Below are 15,873 nucleotides of genomic sequence, written 5' to 3' on the forward strand. Positions count from 1 at the left end.
GAATGACATACGAGATATTTTAATTTGCCGAGAAGCCAGAAGAACATGAAATGCACTGCAGAGCACAGACAGGCAGGAAAATGAAGAGGATCATTTTGCAAGTTCTTTGAAGACTCTGGTCAAGATGTCCACCTTGGATACAGTGGGATACAGCAGGAATATAAGAAGTACCTAAGAAATTGTTTAAGAATGAACTTCACAAGATGAAGTATATTGAGACTCTGCTGATATCGAAATAATTGATTCAATCATCTTTCACTTGTTTATTCTTTTATTGAATTTCAATGGCTTTTGTTGCAATTACTATTTATCAAATAGAATACTTCTATATATAGGAAATTTGTGCCTTTCATTGACACATGAGCTTCAGAGGAAAGACAAGCAATCTGCGATTACCCTGCAGCCACAAGAGATGCAGAGAGAGCAATGGGCCAGCTCCTCAGTTACAAAGCTTCAGGAAGACAACAGTAACACAAAGCTTACACGGGAGGCTTAACAACATGCCTAGCACCAATCCGTACACCCCAAAAGTGGCCAACACTGTAATAAATACATTTAGCAATCAACACTGGAGTTCTTCTAAACCCCGAACAGACTTTAAAGCTGCTATTGATGATTGACTGACCATGGGATATAAAGTGGTAACTTTGGTACTCCTAATTTAAGAACTTAATTCTCTCTAGAACGTGACTGGCTTTGCTTGCCCAGGAGTTGAAACATTGATGTCTCTCTCAAGACAGCTGACATTCCAAAAATTATGATGACATTCTCGATTGAAAAAGGTATGATTTAACTTCCAATTTCAAATATATTCCATGTCCTGGAAATAAGGTTGGAGAAAGAAAGCAAAAATATTTTCTTGTGGAAAGTAGACAGTAAAAACAGGTCATAAGTGCAACTTGACCAACGAGCTGCTATTGAGCAAAGCAGATAGATAGTTATTTATAGCAGTAGTAAAAATACGATAAACATTGGAATCTGCTTGCAGCTATAAATATTAAGTCATTACCATAGAATCAAAGGCTCTATAACTATGGCAAGCCTCTTAAATCAATGTACAGAGCACACAGAACTTGATAATCAGTATAGAGACAATCAGCAACAAACAACTGTGAGCTGCGGACACCTAAAAGACGAGCACACGACAAATACATCTGCAAAGCCACCACCTTCTTCTTTTCATGGAAGGGTTTCATTAAAAACCATGATACACATCAAATGAGGGGTTTTACAAGGCACACTAAATATAGCTTCCTCTGAGTTGAAGTTTTAAATTTATCTGTTTTAAGAGAGAATATTAATACATTTGACTTAAAGTATTCATCCACACAGTATGGCTGTACTGTGCTAATATTATGCTATGCAGGGTACATGTTCAATAAATACTAATATTAATGAATCGTTATCAAATTCTGCAGCTTTCAGGCACAAAATTACAGAAAATCACAAACCTCCAAATATGAGGTTCACATCAACAGCACTAAAATAACCCTAAAAAAAACCCTGAAAAGTGCTAATGAAGCTTTTAATTTAGATGTCTTGCTGCTTGATTGACTTGAGAGAAACTCTTTGTATGAAAATTGTTCTAGAAAAGCAATATTAGAATTGCTGTTCATCACGGGCAAAATAATTGACTTGTTTCAGACACTGATGCTAAGTGGTGTTTTCTCCACTTTAACATCTGTACTTGATTGAGGTGTCAAGCTTTCTTTTTATAAGATATTTAATTTTTAACACTCACTGTGGTTGGGCTTAGAACAAGCACTAATGAAAAACAATTATATAATCAAATTGCCAGAAATGCTTAACATACCAAGACTTCACACATGGGCACTTTGGGGACAGTTCAGTTCTTTTACACAAATGTGGTCAACTTCTATGGTGATTTGAACATCTAAATGCAGAATTTGGATGTCCTCTGAAAAAGTGCTGACAGTAACTGATCAAATAAATTGAATTATTAATATCTGAATACTCTATAAATTGAATATATGTTATGCATGGGTTTGGGGATTTTTGTTGCATCAAAATATTCTACAAATCTAGGAAGAATGAATATATAGTGAAAGGAACCAGAAAACATTACAGTAGGAACAATTGGTTACTTGCTGCATAGTAACTCAGTTCCTTAAGAAGTGTTTTTGGCTCTACTGCACTAATGTTATGTATGGGCCCATTACACTTGAGACAATTCTTTTGATCATTAATGCATATGAAAAGCGTTCCCACACAGCAATAAATCAGACCTTGCTGAGTTTTCAGTGCTGTCTCTACACCCAGTATGACATACACGCTTGAAAAGGAGTTACTGTACAGATAATGTTTCTTCTTATTTAAGTACTCATCCATGTATATTTTCTGCTGTCCAGCAAGTCCCCCAAATTACCCTCCTCTTGACACTGTCGATTGGAACTTACCGGTCCTTTCACGGAGCATTTCCTTCTTAGAAGTGCTTGTCACCACATTTCTAACTCATCACAACTAGGCTTTCCCTTATGTGAGAAGTATCCATCAAGAGAGGCTCTGATAGGAATGTAACTTCCTTGCAGCTTTCCATTACCTATTAGATGCCTTTGTGACTCTCTAGATATTAGGACTGTGGTAGAACATGAACTAACATGCTGAGTTCACATTTGCTTAACTTCACTCAAAGAAGAGAATGCTACTGATAATTACTGATAATCTGAAAATAAAACTTGAATTTAATTACAAATTTACTTTCAAAGTAGAGTGATACAGCTTATATTTAAAAATATAAAACTAGTTTTTTTAAAAAAGTATTAATGGAGACAATTTGCATGTTGGAAGAGAAAGATGTTTTGTCAGCTGAGGAAATTATACTAAGGATTTTTTTTTAAAATAGTAAAAGTATTACTCAGCTTTGCCTTTGAGATATTAAAAATTAAACTAAAAATACAAGGAACAGCTTGAAGAATGATAACAAAAATTCCTGTGTTAAGAACTGTAGGCATAAAGTTGTAAATAATATACATCTCATTTGTTTAAAAGCAAGGAAAATGGTTAAAGACCCCTTGACCTAAGGGGTCAGCATAAGGACTATTTTAACATTGAATTTCACTTCCAATTTTGGAGGGAATTTTTGAGACATATAGACACTACGCTATTTTTTACTCAAGGAAGAACCCACGAAGAACAGATTTTAGAGCAGGGGAATGGGTATCAACATATAATAAAAGAAAAAGCTTGTCAATGTTTAAGTCTGTAGTTACTGAGCTTTGGGGGCACTACAGACTCCCATTTAGGGCTAGCTGGTGATCTACAATGAAATCCTTTATTTTAGTAGGGGTAGAAGTCACCCACTCTATGTACTAATGCTGTAAGATATCTTTCAATAGGCTGTTGATTTCAAGCTGTAACCAAAGTATTTGTGTGTTCCGTATCTGCTTTGAGCAGCAATCATCAACAGGATCCAAGTATAAAAATTCAGTTCACATTGCCATCAAGTAGAAAGAAGGACTTTTGTTTCCTCTGCAGGGAAGGCTGCAATGTGACAGTGGAAGAATTCTTTTGAACAATTCTTTGACTCCTCAGGTGTTTTGAGAAGTAACGTAAAAATGAATAATTGCTTTTCATTCTTCTTCAAAAACAGAATCATTTTTGTAAGTTCAATAAGAATTTCTTTACTTGTTGTTACTATTTTTTCTAATCTACTTGGCTCTAACTATCCTCTGAATAAATATCTTATTTATGTTCTTATTTGCTCCTGAAACATCTTGCTATCTTTTGCGTAATAGGAAAAACTTATCACTATAAATGTTTTTCTTCTCAAGGCTGGAGACTGCATTCTTTTACTTGGAAAAGCTCTTCTCTACAGAGACTTGCAATGCAGTTTATGCAGAATTCACTGCCTTACATTCTTCCAGGATTCATCTGTTGACACATATCTCAGATTACAAGTGTTTCATAAAATGTTGTAGTGCAGATGAGATATTGGTGTAGAACTGAATTTTAAACATTAATATCTCACTTAATATTTAAGTCTTACAACAATGATAAGTGCGACTTTTTATGATTAAATGGTCTTGACAATACATGTCTGTTCATAAAGTCAGACTCAGCAGGTAACTTGTACTCAGTAGGTTACAGCAGATTGAACATACACTATGAGGAAGTATCTGGGAAGAAAACTATTTAGAAATTATAGTCCATATTCATTGAACTTCATTAACTGTAATGCCCATTCAACTTTGGTCAATAGAAAGAAAAAAAAAAACCCACCCTGCTTTTCATTGAATTGTATTTAGTATTATGATAATTTAAATGGTGTTTTGTAAAGTGCTCTGGAATTTTTCTAAAGTCAATATAAAAATACTGTATTGCTTTTATGAATGTGCATGTAAGAGCATTCTAAGGGGCATGTGAAGATGCTGATGCGCTCCCACACAGAATTGCTGATGACAGACAACTTTATGAGGGCCAAAGTTTATTGTTCAGGACAGCAAAATGAATGCTTTAAATGGTTTGAAGGCTATGTACAAGCAATCTAAAAGACAAAAGCAGAACTGCCAGTGCCTCTCCTTCTGCTATCTTGTGCTAAGATTAAATCCAGCAGAGATGAGATATAATATTCTGTTCTAGTGTTTTTGATCCCAAGATGAAATGAATGCATATGAAGAGACCTATTTTAAAATCTTGTCAAAAATTACTTTTGCATACTTGTTTAAATACATAATATGTTATAACCCTTTCTGACAGTAGCTGGCACAGAATGCACATATAGCCAGAAAAAAAAAATACATTGAAGTTTTTCAATTGGTTTATCATTATTTTCTTAAAAGCCTTTCCTGTTGACAGAAACAACACTCTCTTTTATAAGACTAAAGTTTATTAAGTTTGTCTAAGAAGGATGAGATCCAAGCCACCAGCAGTGATACTTTTTATGAATAATTTTTCCAAGAGATGTTTGAACTTTTTGTAAAAGTTAAAGAAAAGAATAGTATGGGAAATAGACATAATTTAAGCATTTTATCATCAGGAAATCAAACCAGTGGATCAGAAGCACCACAGCAGTGACAAACAGCAACTGCAGATATATTAAAAATAGATGATGATGCAAGGAACTGTAGCCTATAAAGTCCCTCTGTTTCAGCAAATATGGTCTAACAGAATCTTGCTTACAGATGTACATTAAGAAAGATCTTCCATTGTTGGATTTCTACCTATCACCAGCTTATCCAAAGATGAAGTCAATTGACTTTATGGGACCAATACCAGAGAAACTATATAAAAAGGTGTTGTGGAGAAAGAGAAAATCTCAGCTTTGATCAGGAACATGGCAAAGCGAGACAGCATATATATTTCAATGAACTATAAATAAATACATAATGACATCAAGGAAGGTCCATGGATTTCATAGAATCATAGAATCACAGAATCACAGAATCATAGAATGGTTTGGGTTGGAAGAGACCTTTAAAGGTCATCTAGTCCACTGTTTTGAATAAAAGTTAATTAAAGAGGAACCAAAAGAGAATTCTTGCTCTTCTTAAAGGTTTCTGGAGTTTAGTTCGCAGGTCCAATACTGTGAATAAGCGTTAATTTCATGGAAAGGATCACTGAGAGTACCCAACAGATGTCAGCAAACATACTTGATGTGATACAGTATTTATAAGGCAGAAAGAAAAAGAGTGAAGTGTCATGTTAAATAAAACCTGAAAATACAAAATGAAAGAACTGGGATAAGTAAGAAAGAAAGAAAACAGAGAGAGACAAATGGCTTCATGCAAAGAAGGCATATATTTAAACCAAGATTGTGATAAGTCTGCAAATGAATAGAAGAACCTTAAATGAGAGATGGATGTGGATGATAAGACAAGACAAGGATAAATCAAAAGACTTGCAAATATAGTGACAGCAGCACAAAACAGAAAGGCAATAAATAAATATTTCAGAACTAAAAGAACATCAAACTTTCCCACCCACACAGCCAGTCTGATTTAAAATGCAACTAAGGTGTAGAATTGTCAGCAGAAATCCAAAAGCTAAAAGATCCTAAAGGAACTAAAGGTACATCAAAAACTCAGGTAAGGGAAGTAGACTCATCCACTGAACTGTAAAGACCATAATTTTACAAGTTGTCAAAAGAGGAGATATGAAATCATAAAATTGTAAATCCAGGTGTTTCACAAGAATCCTGCTGATGTTTAAGCACCTGGTAAAACTTCTGCAAAACTCAGTACCTTTTTCCAGGACAATACAAAGATTTCCATTTCAAAATGGCGCCATACTGGGCACTCTAGACATATATCGATCAAACCCTCTTTTTTCCTCCCTTTATTATTAAACTCCAAAGTTAGATTGATACATTTCTAATTTAACTGACCAACAGGAATATGAAAGTCCTTCCCTTTGGAAGGACAGGCAATCTGAAAGCCTTAGTGACTCCTAAGCACATACAGAAAGCTAACCAACCTAAGACTGAAAGTACAGTAAGTAGGAACAAGGGACTTCTGAGGATCACTGCCTCTCTGATTCTAATACTTCGCACCACCCTGGCTACATATCCTTCCTGTCTTCTGACTGTAGTAAAGCAAACAGGGGAGTGGGAATATAAAAATGCCCTAAGTTTTCAGAAATATCTTTCTAATTAAGGTAATAATCTGAAAACTGAGCCTATTGCTGTTTGAAGATAAATGATTTAAAGAAGATAGAAAATTCAGTGGTCTTGCATCCACAGCGTTCATTCAGTCTCTGGTAAAATTGCTGGAACATTTGAGTAGAGCAAAACTTTTGAGCAGAGGTTAACAAACATCTGAATGTTTATGCAGAAAAGATAAAAAATATTCTGTTACGATAGAATAAGTTTTACTGTGGAATATCTGCAAGGTTAGATTGTTTCAACATGAACAAGGACAACTTGTGCTTAAAATGTCTGCTTTCTAGATATTCTAGTAAGAGACCTACAATGAACCACAGCCAATAAACATGCTAACAATATGACCTGCCCTGTACGTACTACAAAGTCTGTACAGTATGTTAGTTAAAAAAAGCACTTCTTGACAAAATTTACATGCTGTTTAATAAAAAAAATCCATTTTCCCAGCCACCACAAGACCTATGCAAGGGAACAGCAATATAGCAGGGTCAAAAATTAAGCAAAGTCTATGAGATAACCATGAAATATCTGGAAATACAGGGATGACTATGTAGAAAACACAGACATGCATCCAAGCTCAGACTGGTAACAGTTAAAACAGGACTGTGCAAAGTCAAGTAATTAGGTAGCTCACTAAATGCTTGGATTTATCAATACTTGGCTGTACCCCATCTTGCAATATCCAGGATTGTCTTTTTTACCTTGTTTTTTTCCTCTATCCCCATGCCCAGCTGTGTTACTCTGACTCCTGTTTCCTATATACCCTTCCTTAGCCTGCCAGCATGTCGTGGTTTAACCCCAGCCAGCAGCCAAGTACCACGCAGCTGCTCCTTCTCTCCCCCCCAGCTCCCCGTGGGATGGGGAGGAGAATTGGGAAAGAAGGTAAAACTCATGGGTTGAGATAAGAACAGCTTAATAACTAAAGTAAAATATAATACTAACAATAATAATGATGAAATGTAATAATAATAATAATAGTAATAGTAATGAAAAGGAATATAACAAAAAAAGAAGAGGGGGAAAAAAGAAAAAAAAAACAGTGATGCACAATGCAATTGCTCACCACCCGCTGACCGATGCCCAAGCAGCAATCTGCCCCTCCCAGCCAACTCCCCCCTGTTTATATACTGGGCACAGCGTTCTATGGTATGGAATACCCCTTTGGCTAGTTCAGGTCAGCTGCCCCGGCTGTGCTCCCTCCCAGCTTCTTGCACACCTGCTTGCTGGCAGAGCATGGGAAACTGAAAAGTCCTTGGCTTAAGATAAGCGCTACTTAGCAACAACTAAAACATCAGCGTGTTATCAACATTATTCTCACACTAAACCCAAAACACAGCACAGTACTAGCTACTAAGAAGAAAATTAATTCTATCCCAGCTGAAACCAGGACACAGCAGCATGTACTATACCTGGTGTAAAAGCTGCACATATGCTGATGGGCGGCTGCGTGGAAGGAACGCGTTTTGACTGACCAGCTGATCACTGCCTTACAGCTGCTGCATAGACCAGGCAGCATATACGGCTCCACCTTTGCTGAGTAAGGTACACAAATCACTGTATATGTACACTTTAGCTAGACCTGACCCAAGGGAACCAGAAACTGTGTAACACAGACTACTCTGAGTGGGTTAAAAATCTCAGTAGAGCGGTAGGGTAACGGAGTACACACTGAGCTGTGCAGTCTACTCTGTGCTGGTACCAGTAGCTATCAGTACTGGTTTAAAGGTGGCATGGCTGCATCCTAAATATATTCTCTGCTGTAGTCAGTAAAAGCATATGATTCTCTGATTTTATTGTTTTTGGCTATGATTGCAGTATTATCTTTTCTCTTAGAAGAGAAGGAGAAATACTCTTTCACATGACAACTTTTATCTCAAATACTCATTAAACTCCCAATTCCAATACTTCTTAGTAAAACAGATTATCTGTTAAGATATCTCACATCCTGCCTTAAATGTTCAGGTTTCAGACCTTTGGCAGTGTTATTATTCCACCATGAAGTTTTAAAGGATATATCAAACCCAAATGTCTGTCAAAAAAGATCAAATAAACACTTCTTCACATTTAATAAAAAAACACTTTTGTGCTATTTTTATCATTTTATAAAAGCAACAAGGAAATTCACGCATTGATTTTTTTCCCTCTGTTGGTAATTTTTGTGGTTAAATATGCATTACCCATAATACTTATTTTGTGTCTGTTGGAAAAATACACACTTAGGTTCCACTTATTTTTCACCAGAAAAACATTATAAATTTCATAATAATAAATTATAAATAAGAAAGATTTCTACTGAACATAGAAGAGTAAATTTAGACAGTAATACCTGAAACAACACCAATTCCATCATCACAGTCATAATCAGAGACTTCACTGTCGCTGATTCTTTTGGACCCTGCCAAAAAAAAATAAAATCAGAAATGTATCATTTGTCTTCCTGTAAATTAAAACTATCCTCAGCCAATACATAAGCAAATGTAAGGATTTCATACTAGACAATGAAGCATTAATATAAGCATCTAAGGGAAATTATTAATGTTGTACTATTGCAAAGGTATTAGTGTATCAACTATTTTCAGCTAAATGTTTAATGTAATATACAATGAAATGCTGAAATACAGCTCCACAACATTGCTTTTATGAAATATTTTCATATACTTCGTATCTGTATGTATTCATTCCGTATAGAAACTGGCATCACACTGTTCATCTTCCAGGTTTTCATATACAAGGCACCATCCCTCCCCAAAGTCTTTGAATACCAGAAAAATTAATAATAGCAATAATATTAAATGGATTATTTAGGGTATTAGTAAGCATTATCAGGAGAACAGGCAGCTTCACACATATAGTGTGTCCTGAAAAACAAAATCTCTCTGTGATACTTTAGAGGAAGCAAACTATTAAATGCTCTATAAGAGTACACCTGTCAAAATAGCTAGAGCTTAGTTGGCAAAAGCAGATTCCACATCCACAATTAGAGCCAAAATGTAGGTCACGTAGGACAAATATATATGTCAGTTTGTGTTTAGCTTAATTTTACTTCTGTCTTCTGTGGCATCTCTTAAACAGCATTTGATTGCTGACATCAGGATTAAGCACTGGCATGTGAATGATAATTATTCATTTTCTTGTTTTAAATGTGAAAATCCCTGTTCTTCAGCAAGATGGTGTGTCTGTTCTAATTCTCTGGCCATCTAAAAATAGGTAACTAGAAGGTAGAAGCTTTAATCTAATTGTCACCAAACCTTCAATCATGTGCAAGATTTTTTTTATTCCTACCACAGGATGATTTATTCTGAAAAACACACACACACAAATACCAGTAAAAACCAGGAGTAAATCTAAAGAAGCCCAGGACAAAGCAGGATTAATGTTCTATCCAGGTTACTGGCACAGAAGGATCCCTACCCTCCTTTCCCAACAGAAAACTGAGAGAACAAGTGCTGAGAGGATTTTTGACAAAAATAAAGTTTTAAATTTAAAGAAATTTTAGAAATTATTTGAATCATAAGAACTGTTGTCATTTGTCAGACTGTCTAACATCTGTCTACCTACCAGGGGACAGGGGAAGGTCCTTCTTTAGCAAAAAGAGCGTGCTTACAAGATCTGTATGGAAAAAGTTTTCTGTGTTGCACCCTTCTAGAGTTCAGCAGGCAGGGGTCCTGGCAACTGAGACTTCTCCTGAGCCATCCTGTTTACAGTAAGTCATTAATCAACCCTTTCTCCACAAATTCATATAATTTCTTCTTGAGTCACAGTATTCTCTTGGCCTTTATAATATGCTATGTCAGTAAGTTCTGCAGTTTAATTTTGCATTGCGTGAAATAGACTTCCATCTGTTTTATTTCTATTACATTATTTCAGACAATGCCCTCCAAGCTTTTGTATTCTGAGAAATATGAATCAGGATTCTGTATTCTCCCACAGTCCTCTCATTTTTTGAGCTGAAATATCATTGTTTAGTTCCTTTGCACATGCAAACTGTTCTGTATTTCTGATTGTTCCTGCTGTATTTGTTTGTACATCTTCTAGTTCTTCTGTGCCTTTTATGACAAGTCAGAAGTGATTGCAGCAATCGAGATGTGGGTGTATGAATTTATAAACTAGACTGCAGATTATTTCTTTTGGGATAAAAATTGCTCTGTTAAAAATTATTCAACTAGAAAATGGTATAAATGCGATATGTGTTAATTCTTAGAAAACAATCTACCCTGCCATTACACTATGCAATTCCAGTAAAGCAATGTTAATTATTGTTATTTAATTGCAGTAAAGGTTGGGGATTTCCTTATGAATAGGAAATCAAAATTACTACAAGGAAAGCCATGCTTTGGTTTCCTATGCCCTGCAATTCTTACATGGTAGAATTATTAGTTCAATCTATTATAAAAGTTTAGAAATAGCCATGCTACAATGGGGAGGGGGAAAGATGTCTTTGAATTTAAGAAATAACAAGAAGTAAAGTCTTTCTCTAAAACAAGAAATAGCAAGCAAGTGATCACAATTAGCACTCGAGAAAATCTAGAAGATGAGGGCAGGAGTGAAGGAAAAGTTTTCAGCCTCCTAATGGACTTTCTGAGAATCAGGGTTTCTAAAAGCAATTAAGTCTGACAAGGACAATATTCAATCTGATTATTTTCTTAACTGTAGTATCACAGAGGCCCAATGAAAATCTCTCTTGCTTCCCAAAGAAAGAGCATCACATTCCTCCTGTGATGCTGTTCGTGCTGTCATTTTCAGCAGAGCTTTCTACTGGTGTGGTGATACACATGCCAGCATGCAAGAAGTAGTGTCCATTCTCCTTAACCACTAATGCAAAACTATGTCATTAAATAAGGACAATATTTGTGACCAAACACTAAGCAAGAGAGCCCTACTAGTTTGGCTGGGATTTGGCTGGGATCTAAAAGGCAGAAGCCCCCAAAGGGAGTGCAGAGCAGTGCGATTCTGGCCTCTGGTAACCCTGGTACTGATCTGGCAGCGGGACTGTGGCTGCTGTGCAGAGATGCCAATAACATCGCTCAGGCTCTATCAGAGAGAGAGGATTGTGGAGTGGGAAGATGAGGGCAATTGAACAGTTTGCTGATGCTCACCACATGGATGCTTGGAAAGGTTTATATCATGAAATACGTAAGAGGGCTGAATCAACTATGATTTGAATGAATGTCATATACTCATCATCTAATTCGTCCTTATGAATGAATCTAATTAATTACAACTGAGGTTGCTTTTTATTTATGTTTATATTTACAGCGAAGTACATCTGCTTTAACCTATTTTTAGAATATTATATTCTGTATTCTGGAGAAAAGATTTGCATCTTTGAGGATGAAAATAGCCAGCTGTTGTCACAGTGGGCTCTAGACTTCCCAGCTGCATAGCTAAAATTATACGTTGCAGTAGTCACAGGATACATCTGGCAGAAAAGAGAGACTAAGAAGGTTCAGTGGACCACAGGTGTAAAAGACAGGGGTCTCTCCCTCTGTCCCCTCAAACCACATCCACCTTTTCCAGAATATCCTAATACCTCAACTCCAAATCACCTTCCAGGACCTAGAGAGGTTTTTCTCTTTTTATATACACACCTCTGTCTTCACTCCCATCTAAGCTGCAGGGAAGAGGTGGGGCATGGGGAAAGTGAACAGGCCAGGACTGAGACCTGCCCTAAGGATGGGAGTACAGTCGAGTCAAGGGAAGAATCAGATTTCAGGGCTTTCTCCAACTGCCTTTGTTACTGCAAAGAGGAGAGTCTCTTGTAATAGCTGACATCCCTTAAGTAAGAAAAGTTTATCTGTAAGACGAGATGTGAAGCTCATTCAGATCAGATCATCTATTCTATCTCGTCAAGCAGAGGCTACCTTAAGCCAACTCTAACTACTAACAGACTTAAACCAACTGAAAAATAATAATGTTTAAGTGATAATTCACATTCACTTATAAATGTAAATCTAAATGCTGGTTAAGAAGTCAGAAAAAATTTAAACCAGAATTAATTATTTGGTTTTATCTTTGGAAATCTATGTTTTCAGGAAGGACAGAGGAAGGAAAGCATGTCAATTAAATACATAATGTCAAGAAGTACTGCCTGGAACATGTAACTTCTGCAAAGGAATCAGATTATACTTATTTAAAATGTCTTCCATTAACTTCAGAAATGGAACAAACTAGAAAGTGCACAGGTCAAAATCCTTTATCGAACTGAGTATTCGAAATACCAGTATAATTGCTGGCAGTTTAGTTTAATATTTCTTATAATTTTTGCAGGAGTAATTTCATCTGCTATATATTAATTTTAGACGGTAATTTTGTTTTTAACCTATTGACAATGTAAATTTGAAGATTTAGGCTTCAGTCCCACCTTAGCCACGTCTTTTCAAAATACCGCTTCATTATCTAAGTAATTTGAACCACTGATCATAAAACAGAGACAGAACAATTCATAATTTATCTGGGAAGTGTGACAATGAAGCCTCTCACAAATTACTCCAAATGAATATTGCTAATGAAACTGTTATTTAGTATTTTAATGAATATCTTAAAGTGTTTGACAAATATGTTATAAAATATGGTACTTATTTCAAGAGCAAGAAGATTAATTCCACTCTAACATAAATTCAAAATTCAGTAAAAAGTTTAAGCATGTAACACCTGGGACACCGAGTGCATCAAATAAACGCATTGGTGCTAATGGTTTGCATATAATTAACTTTTTCTTTGATGGATTTTAAACATGAGGAATGGCATTAATTAAGTCTCACTGCCATTGCACTGGAATATAGCTTATTAATGAAACATTCTTAGGGATATTATTACCATTTTGTCTGATAACCGGGTGGTAACAGATGGTAAATACAGACTTTTGAATGCCTTCCACCAGGATTAATGGTTATTACAGTTACAGACTGGAGGCAAAATAGACCCCATGCTGTATGATTAGCTAGTGTAAGCCACATAAAAAATGCCTTCATTCAGCAAAAACCCAACCCCAGTGAAATCAAAAGATATATTCTTAATCACTTTAGCAGATTTTGGTTTAATAACCTTAAACTATAAATAAAACTGTTTTCCAGGGACAGCTTACCTTGGGGACAGTGGAGAACCTCCCCATCAGAACTTGATAACCCTCAGCATCCTCCTTCCCTCATGCACCTACCTACTCCTTCGCTACCACTGCTGCACAAGCTACCATTCCACCCAGCACAACAACTCTGCAAGAGCATGTACACACTAGAACTGCAAGTTTACAGCACTTGCACCGTAGCTTTCATTGCAGGATTGGGGAAAAACCCCACCACCTAAAAACCATTAGGGCCATTATTTTCAATTTCCATTTGAAAAGCACTTTCTATTTAAATTTTTACTATTTTACTATTTTTCCTGTTTACATTTTTACTTTCTATTAGGCAGAAAAAGAATTTAAAATATGGTAGCTTCTTAGTATAAAAACCTTTCAATTTTTCATCTTCTTGCCTAGCAATAATGTGAAGAAAAAGGTGAGGTGTTTTATTCCATTTTATGAATAAAATACTTATTTTTTTGTTAACTTTTCATGGGCTGCAGTGTTGGTGGCCATGGAAAGCTTTAACAACTTCTGAATAAAAATAATATGGAAACCATTGAAGAAATTTTTAGAGAGTCTTCTTTGGATGTCCCATGCCTGTCAGTGTTTAAGAGGCATTTGGACAATGCATTCAATAACATGCTTTAACTTTTGGTCAGCCCTGAATTGGTCAGGCGGTTGGACTAGATTAACATTGTAGGTCCCTTCCAACTGAACGATTCTATTCTATTCTATTCTATTCTATTCTATTCTATTCTACTTTGACAGAATCACATTTCTCTCCATAACAACATTCTAAATAACTGGAACTCTTCCAAATGAATGAAACAATATGCAACCATAAATGTTTTCTTGCAAAGCAACCAAAATCCGTGGAGTGTTCTGAAAGATCTTCTGACTTCTACATGACAATTGAAGTCGGCACAGAGCTGTACTCCACTCTGTTATTAATATACAGGGGGAACAATGCAAGATATAAGCACCTTCTGTGCTTCATATATTGCCCATCAATATTTCTGATATAGGCCTCAAGAGAAGACCAACACATGAGGTTCAAAACTCTGCTAAAGCCTGTATGACCAACTAATATAGTTATCAGAACAGACTAGGACAGGGGATAGAATAAGAAATAAAATTAAGGTGAGTCAGCTTAAATGCAGAAGGAAGTGCCAGATTTATGGCTCAGGAATTCTGTGGTTTTCTTGTGGGGAAAAAAAAAAAAAGGAAAAAGAAAGCAGACCGAGCTCCTGAGCTGGGGATCCTGCCCCTTACAATGCAGGAAGCTTTTACAAGGTTTTGTGGACTCCTTGGGGGAACAAAGGGTAGCGAAGCATGCTTATGAGCTTCTTCCCTGGAGCTCACAGAAGGCCTTCACAACCACTTAAAGTAACTTAGCATTGCCTGTAATTGTTCTGTGTTCAAAGCTGACATATAAGCAACCCTAAAATCAGTCTCACAACAACTGTCTTAAGAATTTGCTCTCCTATTCATCCAGTCTGTGCCTGAGGGTTCTTAGTGTGAGCTAATTTCTCATGCAGTCCTGCTGTCTCCATGTCACTCTGTCACTTTATCCTCCTGCACATAATAGTGTTTTTTTTAAGTTTTTGACCAATTTCATCTATATTGACAGAGGGGTATAAATACCAAATTCAATTAAGTTCCTACAGATCTTTGAAAATGGTTGCTGGGTAGAAGAGAGAGATACAAATCAGAACCCCTTAATGAAAAAGAAACCTTATCTAGCTAAAATTTGTGGCTAATCCACATGTGCACAAGTCCACAGTCGCCACAGCAAACATGGTCTCTTTCCATGTGAAGATATTGTAAAACATGAGAAGAATGTGGGATTATTTCAGGAGAGAATGGAATAGAAGAAACATGGGAGATTAAAGGCAGATGTAATGGAAACTGGGTTTTATTAGTACTATTCTCAAGAAACATCCTGTGGGGTTTTTGTTTCTCTCCACCACGGTATTGGATCTATTTTCTTAACAATGTGTGTTTCATTTTTTAAACGTAGATAAAAGATAATTAGATGAACCAATTCTCAAAGAGATTCCCATAATTAAAACTGCAGGAACTGCAAAAAGTCCCACATGAAATACACTACAAAACTTAAGCTTGTAAAAACTGTACATTATTAATTTATTTATATTTAATTAAGGCAAACTTCTCAGATATAGCAACTGGATTT

At 36.0% G+C, this 15,873-nt stretch overlaps 1 protein-coding gene across 39 annotated transcripts in view; it reads right to left on the minus strand.

Annotated features, from left to right (window-relative positions):
- The window catches only part of RIMS2 (regulating synaptic membrane exocytosis 2), a 487,486-nt gene that overhangs the window by 170,921 nt on the left and 300,692 nt on the right, over positions 1-15,873 (minus strand). For all 39 annotated transcript variants that reach the window (XM_050891125.1, XM_050891104.1, XM_050891114.1 and 36 more), the window contains one exon: positions 8,943-9,011. In XM_050891125.1, the coding sequence (XP_050747082.1) occupies positions 8,943-9,011 (69 nt within the window). The remainder of the gene's footprint in view (positions 1-8,942; positions 9,012-15,873) is intronic.

This window comes from Gymnogyps californianus, chromosome 2 (genome assembly GCF_018139145.2).
Source record: "Gymnogyps californianus isolate 813 chromosome 2, ASM1813914v2, whole genome shotgun sequence".
NCBI classification, from domain to species: Eukaryota; Metazoa; Chordata; class Aves; order Accipitriformes; family Cathartidae; genus Gymnogyps; species Gymnogyps californianus.